This window comes from Urocampus carinirostris, chromosome 15, assembly GCF_059441175.1.
Source record: "Urocampus carinirostris isolate Australia breed hairy pipefish chromosome 15, RoL_Ucar_1.0, whole genome shotgun sequence".
Lineage (NCBI taxonomy): Eukaryota > Metazoa > Chordata > Actinopteri > Syngnathiformes > Syngnathidae > Urocampus > Urocampus carinirostris.
The window spans coordinates 9,407,333-9,426,496 of record NC_142363.1 but is presented as its reverse complement, the minus strand read 5'-3'; the positions used below and the strand labels follow the sequence as shown (position 1 = coordinate 9,426,496).

The 19,164-nt window shown below is 41.0% G+C and overlaps 2 protein-coding genes across 4 annotated transcripts in view; both read right to left on the bottom strand.

Annotated features, from left to right (window-relative positions):
* LOC148351491 (nesprin-3-like) overlaps positions 1-6,765 on the bottom strand; it is a 28,061-nt gene extending 21,296 nt beyond the window's left edge. For both annotated transcript variants that reach the window (XM_088355193.1, XM_088355194.1), the window contains exons 1-3: positions 6,684-6,765; positions 5,221-5,273; positions 1,411-1,576 (exon numbers count right to left, since the gene is read on the bottom strand). In XM_088355193.1, coding sequence (XP_088211319.1) covers positions 1,411-1,554 — 144 coding nt within the window. In that variant the 5' untranslated portion in view covers positions 1,555-1,576; positions 5,221-5,273; positions 6,684-6,765. The remainder of the gene's footprint in view (positions 1-1,410; positions 1,577-5,220; positions 5,274-6,683) is intronic.
* A 3,237-nt stretch (positions 6,766-10,002) lies between these two features.
* gabrr2a (gamma-aminobutyric acid type A receptor subunit rho2a) overlaps positions 10,003-19,164 on the bottom strand; it is a 46,632-nt gene continuing 37,470 nt past the window's right edge. For both annotated transcript variants that reach the window (XM_088355195.1, XM_088355196.1), the window contains exons 8-9: positions 16,726-16,934; positions 10,003-10,443 (exon numbers count right to left, since the gene is read on the bottom strand). In XM_088355195.1, the coding sequence (XP_088211321.1) occupies positions 10,108-10,443; positions 16,726-16,934 (545 nt within the window). In that variant the 3' untranslated portion in view covers positions 10,003-10,107. The remainder of the gene's footprint in view (positions 10,444-16,725; positions 16,935-19,164) is intronic.

Here is a 19,164-nt window from a genome sequence, read left to right as displayed (position 1 = left end):
AACAGAATTTGTCTCAGTACCTACAAATTTGATAAAAAGGTTATACTTTTCAGCCAGAGCTATAAAAATGAGGAGTTATTTATTGAAGCCAAATTCTGTAAATGTTAAAAGGAACAAAGCGAGCTCCAATTTTTCCCGATTTCCGTCTTTTACAACTTTTGCCCTTTTTCCCTTAGTGTTTAATCCAATATTTTAAAGTAGGTCTATACTCTTTGAAAACTAGAGAAGAACACTCAAACTACTAAAAGGCAAATGGTGGTAGCAGGGCTTCTAATTTTCCTTTTTATATTTGTTTTACCACACTGGATTAAATGGTTAATAAATCCTACTGAAATAACTCAAATGAGATTCATGGTAATTGTTAGAGAACATAGCACACAGTTCAGCCTTGGAAAAAACATGATCAAGTTATAAATCATCTGATTTTACAAAAGGCTCCCTCTACTAGTTGGAGAAAATATGTCCAATTTGTTTTGCTTCCTATGGAATTTTCATTTTTCATAATGAAGAAGCAAAGTTTTTTTTATATACCCCACTGAGATAGAGCCCCGAGTGGCACAGATTGTGGGTGCCCTTTATAGGTTCTTGCAACTCTCGATTTTTAAATTATAGCAGCATTTTCCTTTTATTAGAATGCTGAGCTGAAGTGTATAGACAACTTGGAATGTCATACTGCTACATGTATTCCACCCATTCTAGCATCCTAACATTTACATGAATCTTCTTGAGTGGAAAGTAAGTGGGAATGGCAAAAGATCTATGAAGATATGAACTGAAAAGCATGAGTGTGCACGCACACAGACACAAACACACGCACGCACATAGTAAAAATAAATAAATTAAAACATACAAACTGAGCTCTTAGACTATATTGGACAATTTCCTGCAGCACACTAGACATGGTCTCATGGAATTACGGTCTGCGGCATGCCGATTGAGGAACACTGATCTGAGCTGCTGTTCAAAAAAAAAAAGAAAATCGTCTCTGATGTTTCATGCAAAGTATTTTGTATTGTTTGGATCCTAATGTAAGAAAAAAAGGATGTAGTGACTTGTGGGTTAAACAGTGAAGTGTTGATCAGAGACTTTTGTACAGTTTACCACATTGGCAAAAAGGCCCCAAAATGGCTTTGTAACTTTTTCCATCTTCATACAAGATTCTGTGGCAAGGCCTCCGGAGTGCCTAATTGGTACCAGACATCCCAAAAATGTAAGTCTTAAATATAACAAGTTAACAACATGTACCCGACATTCAAACTGTGCATAAGTAATGAATAACTGTTGATTGATAACATGTGAGGGTTCTACCAATTGTTCTGGACAATAAATGTTTTTTTGTTTTTTAAGTACTGACTTTATTTTACCCATACAAAATAGAGGACAGTGTCAAGCAGAGTAAATGGGTCTCACCTCTGTTTCTCTAAGTCTGGCTTCAAGGGCATTCAAGGGACCTTGGGTGTTATCGTTTTCCTTTAGCCTCTCTTGAGCAGTCTTCATCCAAGCGAGTGCCTCTTCCAGTCTTTCCTTGAAGGTTTGCTGCTCTTGCTCAGTCATGATCAGCAGTCAAGTTAAAAGGCTGAAAGTGTAATTGTCAGACTTAATATGATTAGTATACAACATAAATGCATGGTCTGCGATTGGCTGGCAACCAGTTCAGGGTGTCCCCTGCCCACTGCCCGATGATTGCTGGGATGGGCTCCAGCACCCCCGCGACCCTACTGAGGATAAGCGGTGTGTGTAGCTGATGAGATGAGATGAGATAAATGCATGGTCAGTGTTTCACTTATCATCAGAAAATTCTGGCGGGCCGCCGAGGTTCAAATGGTGCCGCCAGAGTCTAATAAACGTAATTATTAATAAACTTAGGCTATCTCGCCTTAGGGGCCGGTCACACAGCCGTTTGCGGCTGAATCAAGGCTAAAATTTTGCGTTTTTTTTGCCCGTGGTTGCCCGCGATGGAAAACGTGCAAAATTGGCCAACCCGCTGTTCATCGGTGGTATGCCCGCAAAACAGACGCCGGCGACTGTTCCGCTTCCTCATCGCATCATTTCCGCGTCATTTTCTCGTGTGGACCACGGGTATAAAAGCTCCCGAGCCGGTGTTGTGCCCAAATCCGACTCCTTTTTTTTCTTTTTTGCTTAATTCCTCCCGCCACCCCCTTTTAGGTCATCGTTTGTGTAAGGTTACATAATAATTGGTATTAAATGAATCACATTTTTCTTTTCTTGTACTTACAATATCTATGCTGGCGACATAGACTGACTGTTTTTAAAGCCACTTACATATATTCATATCCATTGTTTCAAATATATAAAAGCTAGCAAAAACACTCACTCTCTCTCACATAGTATGTGCTTTAGGAAGCAGGAGAGTCCGCACTAGTGTCCGCTGACATACCCGACGTTATATGAGTAAGATAGCATACGCGCTGCCCAGACCCCCCTCATTACTACATCCAGTTTTCTTTCAGTAGAGTGTGTCCTTGGGTGGGCTGATCTTTGATTTCACTGCTACAGTATGTTCTTATCCCTCCAAGTGGGTTTAAGTCTGGCAAGTGTGGCTGTGGTTTGACCTATCCTGGCCATTTCTGGTTCTGATCAGTCTTCTGATAGGAAGGCATGAAGATATTTCAATTTGGTGACAGTTTCAAGCTCTTGGTGGTTGAAGGTGATGTTTGTGGTGGGGGATTGTTGATTATTACTTTTGTTTTTTTCTGTGCTGATTTCCATCCCGTACTGAGTTGATGCTTTGTCCAAGCATTCAACTGGAATTAGAGTAGGGAAACTCAAAAACATGCAGGACGTAAGTCTCTCAAGCACAGGGTTTGCCCACCCCTGCCTTATAGTACGTCCCCCAAAACCAAAATGCTTTCCGCAATTGGTGGCGCCGGGTGTGCACAGGGCTTAACATATATGTTTGTTTTGGGTAAATATTTGAGGTTGTTCACATGCACTATTAATAATAATAAATAAAAACAATAATAACAATAATTTGGGGAATAATAGTAATATAAGAAGTGTAATTTTTCCCTATTGAAGGTGAAATGTAGGATTTGTTTGGCCAGGAGCTGTCTTGTTGAGGGATTATCGGCACTATGAGTCTTATCGTATCAAAAGTGCGACACAAATAAAATTGATATGAAACTGTACTTGGCATTCAAGGAAAGGGTGAGAGGTAGCATGTCTGTGAGAAACCATGGTGTTTACAGAGAGCAAGTAATTGATGAAGCCATAATTTAGATGGTCAGTAAAAACTGCTTGCCACATTGTGGAAGACAGAGGAATATGAGACCTGCTCCAGCTCATCGAGCCCTTATGAAATTTTCACTCATTTAATGAAACACTAATTTACTTGACCTTACTAGTACAAACATACATTAAAAATAAATTATTAAAGGAACTGTGCGGAATTTTGAAACTTTTTTTTACCTGGGTTGTTTCATCATTGTAGCCTCTGTCAGCTCGTTCATGATACGCGTGCAAGTACGTGCATTTCCTAAACGCCTTTGAATAAACTCTTTTTTTTCATCTTTCTTCGGTTTTGGGTTAGCGTTTGTACTATTTTCGAAGTAGGCCTCCACCTACTTTCACAATTTCCATGCTACACTAACAAAAGGAAATGGAAAAAAAACTGCAGGGATGAGCAAAGTCACTCAACAGAACTTTTTCCCCACCCCCATTTCTTCTGCCTAACGTATTCCTTCCAGAACAGTTTTGCTAATACAAAATATAAAAGCAGATACTGTGGTGGAAAACAAAGCATAAGGGTGCTTTGAAGTCAGAAGGACATTGGTAACTGAACACACATACTTAATAAAGAAAAAAATCAACTTTTAACATTTCAAAGCATATTCTGCAGATTACAAAATGCAATTAGTGAAATATGAAGCCGATAAGCAGAAAGCTTGTGAAGCTTGTAAGCAATTGGCGAGGAGCAAAACTGTTGTCTGTTGTAAGCGTCGTAGAGGTGGAACGAGGAAGCGGCGCAGCTTCCACCGTGACACTGAGGATGAAGATTTTATTTGATTTAGTGATTTGGAGTCAAACTGATAGCTTGGTAAGTATGTTCTTATCTGGATAGCAACATAGCCGCTGAAGTGCGCATTTTGGCGCCGAACTGCGGCCAAAGAGAAGCCCAAGCACGGGCTGGGTTTGGGCTCGGGCCCAAGATCTTACCTTTGGTTGTAAAATCATACCTGTCAACCTGTACGTTTTTGCCGTACAAAGTACATTATGCATATTAAGATGTGTACGACGTACAAGAAAGTCTGTGCGGAAAAACGCAAATTTGTCAATTATGAGTTCCATCCGGTAAACACAGACTATCACGAAACAGCAAATCAGTCAAGTCTAACGAGTTTGCCGCGGTAGCCTCGATCTCGGCATCGTTTTTTTCGTCGCAAACGGAGCGAGCGGTTTGATGCTGCTGTGCGCATGCGTCGGCCGCCTGGGGATTTACCATCATGCATCATTCCAAAAAAAAAAAAAAATATGGTGAAGATTAATTTGTATTTTGTAAGGGAAAATACGAGTTTGTACAGGCATGGAGCCGTGGAGGTTGACAGGTATGTAAAATAACCAAATTTGAAATAAGTGCTGTGATTACTTTCTGGATACACTATACAATGTTAATGGATAGTTTTAAGATTTCGAAACTTTATTGTGAACTGAAAAAGGGGCAATAATACAGAATGATCTTTTTTTTTTAATGGGCGGAGTGCTACATTTATGGTACCTAAAGGGTTAACCTAAAAATTGCGCCTATGTGTTTTATCCGCCAATTCAAGCTTTCAAGTTTAACAGCAATGCATTAAAAAGTCTAAATTTAGACAAGTGCAAGATGACAATATTAAAGACTATAATTTATAATCCTTATTGGGGTTGATGGAGGATTTTCGGAGTAATTTGATTTGGTCTTAAAAGTACAGTTCTCAAAGGCTACTGTGCATTAAATGACAAAGAACTGCTCAGTTGAAACAGAATCTATGAACGTTGTTGATTTCATCTTGAACATTATTGTAATATTAGACTGTAGTAAAGAAGATGAGTCAATGTGGGAAATAATTACTTCATACGGACAGCATACAGTAGGCTACTGTAAAAAAATACGAAAAGTTGTGTTTTGAGCGGTACATATCACAGACAAGTTTTTTCCTAAAATGTAATTATGATATGGTGGGTAATTCATGAAAAACAATAATAGCATTAAGTGAGACTTACAAGTTACGCAGTGTTTGTCAGCAACGGGAGACTCGGCGTGGTCCTGCTCAGACTAGAGGTAAGATTTATGGCCCGAGCCCGAACCCGAACCCGAACCCGAGGCAATTTCGGGCCGGGTCGGGCCCTGAAATGTCAGTCATACGGTCGGGTCGGGTCGGGTTCGGTCCTGCTTTTTTTTTTTTTTTTTTTTTAAATTAATTAATAATGTGTTAAATGTTCATTAAAATATATACTTAAACTATGTATGGATACTAGACCAAGGAATACTTGTTATAAAATAAATAATTTGGATAAAACGGAGAAGGAGCTGTAATCGCTATTTTTCCGACTCCTATGGAAATTCCTCCCCCCCTCCGATTTTAGATGAAAAAAACAACAATTTGTTTACACCGCGGGATCCAATGCAACCAGGGTTTCATTCACAATAAAAAAGACATTACATACGGATATTATAGTAAATCAAATCAATATTATTTGTGTACAATTAGTTGTGATTGCGGAAATCATAGCGTACAGTGACGTTGGTGACTTTTCCATCCGCGTTAAAAAACGCATTTTGTAAAATACGATCGCGCTTTATTGTTTAAATAAACGCGATCTCCCAATGATGATAATTAGCTCGCTTTATTTTGTTTTAAAGCGTATTTTATAGAATGTGATCGCTTTTGTCGGAAGCGTACATTGACGTTGGTGACTTTTCCATCCGCGTTAAAAAACGCATTTTGTAAAATACGATCGCGCTTTATTGTTTAAATAAACGCGATCTCCCAATGATTATAATTAGCTCGCTTTATTTTGTTTTAAAGCGTATTATATAGAATACGATCGCTTTTGTCGGAAGCGTACATTGACGTTGGTGAGATTTTCATCCGCGTTAAAAAACGCAATTTGTAGAATACGATCGCGCTTTATTGTTTAAATAAACGCGTTATATAGACTAGGATCTCCCAATTACTCTAATTAGCTCGCTTTATTGTTTTAATAAGCGTTTTATATAGAATACGATCAGGGGGGGGGCTAATTTGCATAGGAGTCGGAAAAGGGCACAACATGTCAACACCCCCTCAATGAAAGTGCTGCGCTAAAATCTTAAAGGCGTACTACTACTGCTGCTGCTGTGGATTATGGCCCAATGATCAAGTCGTCAAAATGACGGACGCCTTTAAATGTTTTCGCTACCTCAAAAAAAAAACCGTCAATGACAGATTGCAGTGCAGACACAGAAATATAAAAGATGTAAATGTTTATACAGTTTTATTTAACTTAGGCCTAGATGTTGTAACAAAAGGCAGAGTTTACTTTGTTATCATAAATAAATAAAATATGTAATTTCGGGCCCCCTCGGGCCGGGCCAGCAAATCCAGTTAATTAGTCGGGCCGGGTCCGGGTCGGGTTTAATACCCCTCGGGCCTGCGTCGGGCTCGGGTGCTTTTTTTGGGCCCGATCTTACCTCTAGCTCAGACGTCTTGTTGTGACTTGAAGCAGACAGGAAGTGAAGCTTTCGCTGCTTGGGTTGGGCAACCGTTACGTTGCGTTCAGTGACCCTGGGTAAAATCTGCTTTCATCGTAAAATGTCAAAAGTAGTAGTGTTTGAGGAGTATGTTAGGAGTGACAAGATTGGATAGATGGAGAAATGAAATTGTGAGAGACAGAACTGGAGTGGTAGTGGAACTGAGCAAGCGTGTGGATAAGAGAGTACATGGTTGGTTTGGACACATAGAGAGGATGGATGAGGAGCGAATGTTGAAGAGGATCTACAGAGTAGAAGTAAATGGAAGGAGACCAAGAGGAAGGTCGCGGTTGATGTGGATGAATGGTGTTATGAGTGCACTGCAGGAAAGAGGTCTAAATATAGTGGAAGTGAGAGCTCTGTGTTGTAAGAGGATTGTGGGATGTTTAGACGCGTTCTGTGGGATGGGCAGGGCACCCGTATGATGCGGCAGGGGTAAATCAGTGAAAGCTGTTGGGCCCTGCTGTTGAACAAAAGAGTGTGTTGTGTCACCCTGACCCGAGTGACATGGTCGCTCTCTTGTGTCCCGTTTCATCTGGAGGGACGAAAGCATGACCAACTTAGGTGCCGAGGTGCTTAACTTATATGGGTGTTAAGGCATTTTGGTTGGCCATGGTCCAAAAAATTTTGATTGTGTTTTATGCTACTTCCCCCCCCCCTTTTTTTTTTTTTAATTTTCTTTGTTTTTGTATGTGTTTGTCTTGCTGTCGGTCACCCCTCTCAAGGGATGTGACCAGGGTAGATTGATAGGTAGATAGATAGACCGGCCCGGTGGCCTATTTGTTGTGAGGTCACGGGTATGAGTCTTGGCTGAGTCATGCCCAAGACTTACAACATTGATACCCACCGCCTCCCTGCTTGGCACTAGGCATTAAGGGTTGGATCGGGGGCTTTTTGTCCCCGCTAATTACACGCAAAAATCTGGGGAAAAAACAACAACAAACGAAGTCAGAAGTCGTTTTTCTTAACCCTTTCTCATGTTACTGGGTCGGTCCGAGTTAAATCAGCTCTAAAATACACTAAAAATAATAATTCATCATCCAATTTATTCCCATATCTTGGTTACCCTGTTAGACTGCCTTAGTCATAACACGACTGTTTTTTTTTCTCTTCTTTTGAGTCCATTTTGATTACAAACAAAAGTGTTTTTTGTGACCTGATTATTATAGAAGGATACTACAGTATGCTCCCTGTGTGCCCTGCGATTGGCTGGCAACCAGTTCAGGGTGTCCCCTGCCCACTGCCCGGAGATGGCTGGGATGGGCTCCAGCCCCCCGCGACCCTAATGAGGATAAGCGGTAGAGCTAATGAGATGGGAGATGAAATGAGATGATATATATATATATATATATATATATATATATATATATATATATATATATATATATACATATATACATATCACTTATATTCTATATTTCATGTTGACAATGTCTGTGTATTGCAAGATCCGTTGCAGCCTGGGTATCCTGCAGGGGGGATTACTTCATGTGCGATCCCTTCTCAAGGTTTTTTCATTTTCCTTATGCTGAGGTTTTGTAGGTTTTAGATCAGGGAATGGTGTAATAATAGCCTATAGTCTGTAATAGTCTGTGGTCCGTGCAGCCCTTTAAGGCTTTTTGTGATTAAGGGCTAACAGATGAACATGTCTTGGCTTGAGAAAGAGGGTCAAAAAGCAATAATCACACTTTTGTTAAATGGCAAACCCACGATTTTTTTAATGCGATACAGGAGCATGCGGATCTGCACGCGTAGAAAAAACTCCTGGCTCAAGGCAGTCATGGAATCAAGCAGTTGTCAGATCGGCCAGTGGACAACTACAGCTCGCAGCAGAGTTACAGCGAGTGTGGTTACAAAATACACAAGTAAAGTTTTGTTTACTTTCTATTGCTCGTGTTTCAAATTGTCCTATGAACCACTGGCCACCAATATTTCTGTACCATTGACCGCTTAAGGTCTGACAATAGTTTTGAGGCCCGGACCAATTATAACAGTGAAAATAATAATAGTAAGCCCAAATCTACATTGTAATCACTAAACCGATAGAGATGTATATAACATAGGAAAAGGCTTTAGATCAGTAAAAGAATGTCAACTCCAAATTTTTAGCTTTGTTTTGCTTGGTCGTTATGCTTTATCATTCAGTCTACATAAGTAACCGATCCTACATATTATAATCACAGATGACATAGGATCTCTAAATAGATAGGATCTCTAAACACAACGCATTTCTTCACTGGAGGAAAACATTTTTATGAGAAAGAAACAGAGTGAAACAAAAGGAGAGAAGAGATAATGAGATTGAGAGACAAAGGGAGAGAAAAGGAGAAAAAAAGACACATCCAAAAAGAGAAAAAGTGAATCAAATAAAGAGAGAGAAAAAAATAAAAAATAAAGAGACAGAAAAGACTGAGAGGAAGAGAAAAAAGAGATTGAGACTAAAGTAAGAAAAAAAGAAAGAGAAAGAGAGGAAGCATAGGGAGAGGGAAGGAGAGAGAGAGGGAGAGAGAGAGAGAAAAGACAGAGAGAAAAGACAGAGAGAGAGAAATACAGCTACAGTTGCTTTGTTAGTGGCGCCAGGTTTTGGCGAAACCAAGTGGACATATTTAAAACAGCAGATAATTTTTTACTTGCGCTTCTTTTTGTGTTATCCCTCAGCCTCTTCTGTACCGTGTGCTGGCATTGAGGGAAGTATCTTCCGGCAGCTTTTGTATCTCGTCATCGGTTCTGGTCCTTGTTTCAGTGGGGACTGACAAGGACCCTCAGACATCCCCTGTTCTGACATAGGACTGTCTGTTACAGCGTCTGCAATTTTTTGGGGGGGGTTTCTTTTCTTTTTGTTCCGCCTGGCCTCCAACCCTTTAGAGGGAGGTAATGTCAGTGTCTGGCATGCCACCCTTTACCAGAGGGTGCCAACCAGGGGGTGTGCAACTGGGCATGCCTTTACCCAACACTCCTGATGGTGATTACCCTGACCCTTGGACACCACCCGGGGTCAAGTCATTGCCATTTCCATGCCACGTCGTATTATTTTCTGTTACCTATCAGGTTTGGACACTTTCCTAGTTGTTTTAATATCTGGTTTGCTTTTGTTCATTGCACCTGGCTAATAAATACAATCCTTTGTTGAGTGCACCGGCCTCCGTTCAAGCTTCCCTGCATTTGGGTACACCCCCCAAACGTGACACTCAGAGGTTAGGGAGGATCGATACCGAATCAGTCTTACTCTATCGTAACCGATTTTTGTTGTATTCAATAACCGACCTCAGAACCAAAAGAACAAGATCAGTTTTTAATAATTAGTTCATAAATAGATATTTGAACAGAACATGTGTTCTACTTTTACACTGTGTTTTCCCAATGGCTGCAAACACTGTTCAGCAATAGACAGACCAATAGATAAGGTTAAAAAAAATGTATGATCCAGGAAAAATCATACGTGAATATTTGTCAATGGCATGTGTGTTTTGAATGATGTTCAGGGTACGCAGGCTCTTCTTCTTCTTTGTGGTAGTAGACTCACTGCTCACTGACAAATGAACCACCATAGGTTCCGTTTTTTCCAAAACAGCGTTCATTTCTTCCACCTCCTCCTCGGGCACCATGGGCTCTTCGGTGTACCCGGCAAGACTGTTGGTATCAGCCTCACTGTAGGTACCGTCCAACATCGCCATGGTCCTTGTCTGGGAAATACCGCAAGTGCATGGCAGAGACTGGCGAGAAAGACAAATGAAAGTATTATGTTTACAGTTCAGTAGACACAGTAAAAAGAGAAGACATCAATGGATTTTGAACTTCTGAAGAGGACAGGGAGAAAAGCCTTCAGATAAGAAAGTCCAACCCGTTCTCAAAGCCCTCCCATTAGCCTTCTCTCTCGAGGGACAAAATTATACAAAATAACAGACAATCCTCCATAGTTTTATTTTTTTCCTCGTTGCAAAAAAAAGTATATAAGAAAAACTTTTCAATATTGATAAAGAAGCAAACATATAAGCATTGTAAAAAGAAAACTTAAAAAAGAAAAACATATTTATGTGTGAGTGTGTGTGTGAATGGGTAAGTGTAAAGCACATTGTAAAGTGCTTTGGGAGGTCTTCATTGACTTGAAAAGCGCTATATAAATGCAGACGGTTTTACCGTTTATCTATTAAATTAAACATAATACCATTACTGCTTGCATTTTTTTCAGCAAGTAAAATGGAATGTTTCAGATCCCAAACCTTGAACCGATTTAAGAATTTATAGTGTAGTGGGCATGGGGGAAAGGTGAAAAAAAAAAAAACACAACGGAACTCAGTTTTGCTTCAATTGTATTTTTGAATACACACCATGTTGTTTTTTTGCGGCGCAAGCAGAGGGCTTCCGCAGCCTATCATGGGGTGCACCTTGAGTATGTGTTGAATACAGAAATAGAACCAGCTACAGAGACTATGTCCTTTCACATGGTGCGCCCTACGGTCTTATATATATATATATATATATATATATATATATATATATATATATATATATATATATATATATATATATATATATATATATATATATATATATATATATATATATATATATATATATATATATATATGTATATGTGGCATCCTATGATATCTAATTTGCAAGTCTCCAAGATTACAAACCCTAGCTCCAGTTGCTGCCAAGTAAAATGAATTTGAGATCCCTGATCTACACAGAATGCAAATATGGTTGCGATTGTGTTTCGCACGTAAAAATAGCGGGCCCAACAACATCTCCCGGTTTTAATGTCAAATGGTTGGCATGTGTGTTATTGTTTTCATTTTGCCATTTTTTTACCATTATCTTATTAAATCAACTCTTTTTGTGTGAATCAGTTTGCTACTTTTTATGATACAAACATGACATGATTCCTGGGCAATGGCCAGAGGTTGACCTACATATGGTGTTCAAGTACTCATCGTTAAAACCTATTTATATTCTGCTAGTGAAGTCAAATCATTGTCATTTCAAGGTGGCGAAAAAAGCAGAATGTATGACCCCTCATTTGAAACGTGCATTGGGTGCAGCCGATGGCAAGGGCATAGTTTTGGGACGGATGCGTCCCCAGCATTTTTTTGTCCCCACCGGGTTGGGACTAATCTATTACAAAGGATCGCATGACTTGACGCAACTACTTTTCTCGGTAACCAGTACTCTAATGCGTGATTGATAAAATATTGCAACTCTACTGTTGTTTCTTCTTAGAGTGATAGAGACCACTCGCTACTTTGCGCTTCGGTAATCGCTGGTTCACTCCCTCATGGGCACAGATTATGGAGGGCGCTCTGTGTTGGGTAGATGTCACTTGACTCTGTGTGCACAGCTGTGATAGTCTGGTAGGACTATCCGTGGGCGTGACTCTGATATGCTGGTGTATGCTGTCAATCAAACAGCAGGCGAGCACTGTCTCCGTAAACAAACTGGTAAGCATAGCGACCGCTAACTTTTAGCAGCCTGTTACATTGAAATTAAATGAATCAATTAAATTGGACAGCAATGAAAGTGAGAAGAACGCATCAAAATGGTGATCACCAGCGGGTGCTTCGTGGCATTATTATCGGGTTCCAGAAGCAACTTGGGTGGCGTCTGGGAGAACGCAAGAGCGGTGCTGCTGGTCCGGTTAACGGCCAGGCTAACAACTCTCCGAAGCCACCACTGCGGACCGTGTATTTCTCCAACGCCAAGTTCATTAGCTATGAAATGTATAATTTGGATCTACAAGTCATTGGAAACTGCTACATTTGGGACAGTTTTATTTGATTAATTATGGACATCTAGCGTGCAGCTAGCTGGCCGCTCTCCAAATTGCTTTCTTACACTGAAAGTAAAAGCTCCCCAATTTAGTTTTACTTTTGTATAATGACAATAATACCATTTATTCAACTGCAATTATGTCTTGTGTGTTATTAGCAACTACTCATTAGCATCTACTCATCAGCACATAGTCGTTAACATGTCGTCATTAGGATCTACTCATTGGAATGTAGGCATTAGCATGCAGTCGTTAATATGTAGTCCTTAACATGTAGTCGTGAGGATCTGGTTGTTAGCATCCACTTGTTAACATGCAGCCATTAGCATATACTTGTTAGCATCTTCTCATTAGCATCCACTCGGTCGCATGCATCCATTAGCATAACTCGTTAGAATCTACTCATTAACATGAGTCATTCAGTCCCGAGGGCAAATGGGCGATGCCTTCTGGGATATTTTCAAATCACAGCTTAAGTATTAACATAGTAATTACATTGTGTAATAACACAGTGACTAAATAGTAATAACAATAATAACTTGGGACCTCAGGAAACTTCCTTGGTTACCATGGTGACCAAGCTTCCCAATTTAAGTGAATGGGTCCATTCATTCCGATTGGGAACATTTTGAGCCCATTCATTCCGGCTGAGACAAAATTTGTTACGACGTTATTATGGGGACTATGTCGCTGTGGTAACAGCTATTGCTAACAAAAACAGAACATGATTGCCGGTCGAGTCTGAATTTGGGATATGTACAGTATATATTGTTGGCTCTACCAGCCCAACTCATTGCCAATGTTCTTACAGCACTGTATTAACATAAGCAAATAGCGTAAACAACAAGCATTGGCACCTATCAATCCATCCATCCTTATTTGTGCCGCCTATCCTCACTAGGGTTGCTAGGGCGCTGGAGCCCATCCCAGCTGTCTTCGGGCAGTGGGTAGGGGACACCCTGAACTGGTTGCCAGTCAGTCTCACGACAATCAGTCACTCGCATAATCACACCTAGGGACAATTGGAAATCCCCAATTAACCTTGGAAAGTGGGAGGAAACCAGCGTGCCACGCAGGCCACGGTAGATGGAATTGAATCCTGTACCTCCGCACCGTGGGGGTGTGCGCTAACCACCCAGCCGCTGTTAGAAAATTGAATGGGCTGCGCACAAATTCTTTTTTTGAAGTATGATCGTCAGCCTAATATGAAGTAATACTGGTTAGCTGTTAGCTTTAGTATTGTCTAGCATTGCTTTAACGGTCGCTAGCTGCGGCTAGCACAACATTGGTAAAGCATAAGCAGCTTCTTTCATTTTCACCATTTTATTGGTCCGGCCCTTGCCCTGTAGTAAAACCTTTGATCTGGCCCTCCATCCATTTGACTTTGTCTCCACTGGGTCAAAGAATTGGCTGAAGTTGCTTTAAAGTGGCAAAGTCTTGGAGGTTCTAACATTCACAAACTATAGATGCTCCTAGGGAAAAGAGCTTGATTAATTTGGTTTGCGTTTGGTACCTAATGTTGAAAAGCTAAATGGCTATGATGTGGTCGCATAATCTCTACCAGTATATAGGTCTATTGTTTCAGAGATTCAAGATTTTCTTTGCTGTCATTAATATAAAATGCCAATAAAAGTTTATTTCCAACAATGGAGTACAAAGGAAGTAAAGACAGTGTACTGTACATATATGTATATTTTATCAAAAGCTGATTCACTGTTGCATATGTACATCAAGGTGCAGCTTAGTAGTAAAGTGGGTTGTGCTCAGAGCCTATAACTTTTGTCCTGTAGTTAGGGTGGTGGCAGGGTATTTGCTGTTGGGGGCTGATGTACTTGACAGCTCCGGAAAAGAAATACTCTCTCAGTCTGTTTGTGGTGGCGCATGTTCCTGTACCGCTTTCATGATGTGGCCCAGGTGGCTGGATCCATGGTAGCCCACAATCCCCCTTGCAGTTGTAACCACCCACGCCAGTTATTTCCTCTCCTGTGCTGTGAAGCTTCCATAGTAAACAGTCACGTTGAGGTAAGTGACAAGCCCGTTTGAGTTTCTTGAGGAAGAAGATTCTTTGCTGAGTCTTTTTCACCAGGCGTTAAGTGTTGGTAGACCAGGAGATGTCTGATGTGGTGTGGAGGCCCAGGAACCTGATGTTGTCCACCTGCTCCACCCATTATCTAACCAGGAGCAGGGTGGCGTGGTTAGTCTTTCTTTCTGGACCTCTTGAAGTCCACGAAGACTTCCCTATTGTTCTTAGTGTTCAGCACCAGGTTGTCTGCTGAACAATACCAATACACTTTGTGCATCTGCTATTTGTATTGTGTCTCATTGTTGCCTAAGATGATATTTACCACTGTAATATTGTCCGCAAATTTCATGACTGTATCAGTGGAGTGTATGGCAGCACCGTCGTGAGTATATAGGGTGAAAAGAGCTGGACTGAGCACACACCCTTGTGGCGTGCGTGTGCTTGGATCCAGAGGGGATGATGTCGTGTTCCCAATTCTTAACACTTAAGGCATGTTGGTGAGCAAGTCTCTGATCCAGTGGCACAACCCAGTGGCAGACCTATTGTCTTGTCTGGGATGACGATGTTAAAAGCTGAGCTGTAGTCTACACACAGAAGCCTAGCATATTTGTTTGGTTGCGGCAGATGGGCCAGGGTGTTGTGAAGGGTGATTGAGAAAGCATCCTCCGTGGACTGATTCCTCCTGTCGGCAAACTGGAGGCTGTTAAGGTCTATTGGGATGAAGTCTCAAACTCAACGCACTTCATCATTACAGGGGTCAGGGCGACCAGTAATCAATAAAGCAGGTGGGGGATGTATTTTCCTGTACCGGGTTTAGAACAGAATACTTGAAACTCACCGGAACCTTGGAGTTTGGCCTGACACCTTGCCTGGTCTTGCAGCTTTGCATGTGTTGATTCTCCTCAGAGTGGATGTCACCAGATGCTGCTGTAGGTCAAGGTGTTGGTGTTGCTCTTTTTGCCAAGGTAGATGTGGAGCTTCTCAGCTTTCTGGTATGTCGGAGCGGGCAAAAAAACTTTTAAGATTCTAAGGCAGGGTGGAGTCGTTGCTGACAAGCTGATGCCTTTCCACATGTTCCGGCGGTTGTTGTGGTTGAATCAGTCCTGTAGTGCAGTGGAGGTCTCATCAGTCCAAACCTGTACTTGGTTGTTAACTTTGTACGGGAAGCCAGAGGCTGGTAGGTGTGTATGAGATCCACTGATGAGCCAAGCCTAGGAGTGAGGCTGCTACAGCCTTGTAAGCAGCTGGGATGTTGTAATAGACCTTGTCAAAAATGTTGTTCACGTATATGTAGAGTTTTGGAAACACCACCTTTAGTTTAACATTATTGAAGTCACCCACTACTATCACAGCAGTGTCCGGGTTGTTGTTAATTACCCCTTTATTGCGACAATGGAGCTCCTGAAAAATAAGCTTAGCATTAGCCCGCGCTGCCACAATAATTGTTGATGAAAGTTCCCTCACTAGCTTAAACGGTCAGCATTTCACTGCCCTATATTCCGATATTCCAAAATGGGGGAACAGAATGTGCTGACGGGGGGCGCGTGTATGTGGACCACGTTTTGTTTGTCTACAGCGGCAAATCTCCACCCTTGCTCTTGCTCGAGGCTGCTATCTTGTCTGCACGCAGCAGCAAGCATCCCTCAAGCTCCACTGCCGCGTTCATGATTTTCTCGTCCAGCCAAGTTTCAATGACAATGTCAACACAAATGTCCATCCATCGAGAACCAATCTTAGCTGACTCTCTTCGAACTTGTTGAAAAGAGACCTTACGTTAATCAAAAATATGCTCGGGAGAGCCAGTCGGTGTGGGTTAGCATGTAGCCTAGCCCTCACGCCAGCTTGCTTCTCCCTCTTTTGATTTTGATGTTGCCTCCTCCTCTTCGGCAGCATTGGGGGGCTGTTGGTTGTCTCTGGGAATATTCCCTGAGACTCCGGTGCAGTGAAATCCAATTTGGGAGATTTGAGAAGTGTAAATTGAATCCTGAAGTTCGACAGTTCTGATCTGCTGTATTGTATTAGAGCCTTGTGTAACAGTACAAACGTAGAGGGGAGTAGAAACAAACAAAAAAACGTGTACACATGAGAGCTGCAAAGCGTTGTGTGTGCACACCCCGCCATCTTGTGACAATTGTTACAAGCTAGCCAGAGAATTCCCCTTACTATAAAGTCAACACTTGACATAATTCGAGAAAAACCTACCTGAGATCGTGCCTGCTCTCTCAATTTGCGTTCCCGGCGATCTTGGGCAGTGGACAAGTAGTTGACCGCAGCATACTCCAGCACAGATAGGAAGACAAAGACAAAGCTGACCCAGAGGTAAATGTCCACTGCCTTGATGTATGATACCCGAGGCATAGATGCATTCACACCGGTGATGATGGTGGACATGGTCAGTACAGTCGTGATACCTAGACACAAGAAACACATTACCACATGTTATGAAAGTAAAAACATCACCGGTTTCAGAAAGTATACATATCTTAAGAATTTTTTTCACCAAGATACAATTATTTCCGGACTATAATACTTTGATATTAGATGATTAGCCAAATCATTGTGTATGAAAGAATCATCAAAAACATTTTGGTTCTAAAGACTCAGAGATACGAAAGGACAGGCTCAACTTTCACCATAAGCTTCAATGACAACAGAAAATAACTTCTTGATGGAATTAAAACAAATGGATAATTTGCACAGCAGAGGACAGTGGTACCTATTTGCCGCTCACAGAGTTTCCTCAATGTATATGAACGGGTTATTGCTGCTTGGCAACTAGTGGGCATGCGTGCTCCCAGCATGCTCTTCGTGTCACCATCACAGTTCAAAGTTCACAGAAAAGGAGGAGGAGAATATCCGGCAAGATAGCAGGAAGGAGGACACAGCCATAATTCCATTAGCCCAAATTAAAGACATTTTAGGCGGTAATGAGTTCCAGAGCTGGGGGCGTAGAGCGGCTGAAAGCTCTGCTCTCCATGAAGCTGGGACGGGCAGTGGGTACAGTGAGATGGAGGGAGGAAGAAGATTTAAAGGTTCAGGTTGACGTGGTAATGTGAAGGAGGTCGGCAAGGTAGTGAGGGGCAGGGTCATGGATGGCCACAAAGGTGTAAAGAAGGATTTGTAAGTGATGCAAGGGTGTTTGGGAGCCAGTGAAGTTGATGAAAGACTGGGGTGATGTGATGGCGAGAGGGGTTTTTGGTGATGATGCAGACAGCAAGGATATGGACCAGCTGAAGTTTATGGAGGGACTTATGAGGAAGACTGTTTATTGTGTGGCAATATAATTTTAATATGTATTTGTTTCATCTTCTGATTGTCTTTTATGATTAATATAAAAATAGCATACTGTACTTTTGCTGGGCTTGGAAGGGATTAGCACATTTACATACAAAATGCGTTTCTACTTAGTTTTCAGGTTACGAAGCTAATTCCAGAACGAATTCAATTTGTAAGTCGAGGTACAACTGTTATTGAAATCTTCAGGAGGAAAGAAAAGAGAATGGATTTTGTGCAAATAAAAAATAAATTTGGGTATATAAAAATGGGGCGGCAGCAATGTTCCCTCTAATTTTCCACGGGTCTGAGCGTTCACACAAAGTCAGTGAGCAACGCTTGAAACAACAGTGAGCAACCATAATCCCAATTGTGGCAAGATGATTAATTATCAAACATGTCCAAAACTTGACATCAAGTTACATTTTGCTGAGTTTCCGGCAATGCAAAATTATTTTTCTCTTTTGAATGAATTGACTCATGTACTATTGCAAAGGTTGTACGGCCTACAAACGTCGTTTGTTCTTACAATTCTTTCGCAAGATATCCATTTATTTTTATTTCCTGATATATTTTGTCGCATAATATTAACATTTTTGGGGGCTTATTTAGTCGGTTGTAAGATACAGAACTGTACTTAATCACATTTTTTAGTGGAAGTACAATGTTGGCAACAAGATTCACTTGATATAATTGGAAATTATTTGAATGCAACACAAACTTTTTCTTATTTTTTCCGTGGTTTTTTTCTACTTTTTTTTAAAAATTCCTTTAAAAAAATCTCATTGTGTTTATTTTTTCTGAGCTGTTTTCTTTTTTCTTTTTGTTCTCTATTTACTTTTTCCCTACATTTCTTTCTTTTCTTTTTTTCTGTCTTTTTTCGAAATTTTTCCTTCATCTTTTCTCTTCCTTTTGTTTCTTTTTTTTCTCAGCTTTTCACTACTTTTTCATTTTGGTATTTTTTTCTTTTTTGTTCTGTTTCCCCCTTTCCTTTAAGTCATTTTGTGCATAATTTTACATCATATTTGGTCATGTTGCGATTAAAGGAGCAAAAACAACCTGAAGAGCCGTTTAGGACCCGAAAGAGCCGGTTCCTTTTAGTGAGCCGAGCCGAAGAAGCCGGTTCTCGACAAACTCTTCTAACTTTACTCAGCTTTGTTCTACTTCGACTCGACTTCAAAATACGGCATTTAGGACACAACGTCAGGGGAACCCAAGTATTTTTACCTTCATGCACTGTAACTGAAGGTAATTAATTAATTAGTTAGTAATTTTGAGCCCTCGTTTTTGTGCGCTGGCTAGATTTTCTTGTGCGCTGAGAATGTGCGAGCAGTGCGCAATTGCGCACACGCGCAGCTTAGAGGGAAC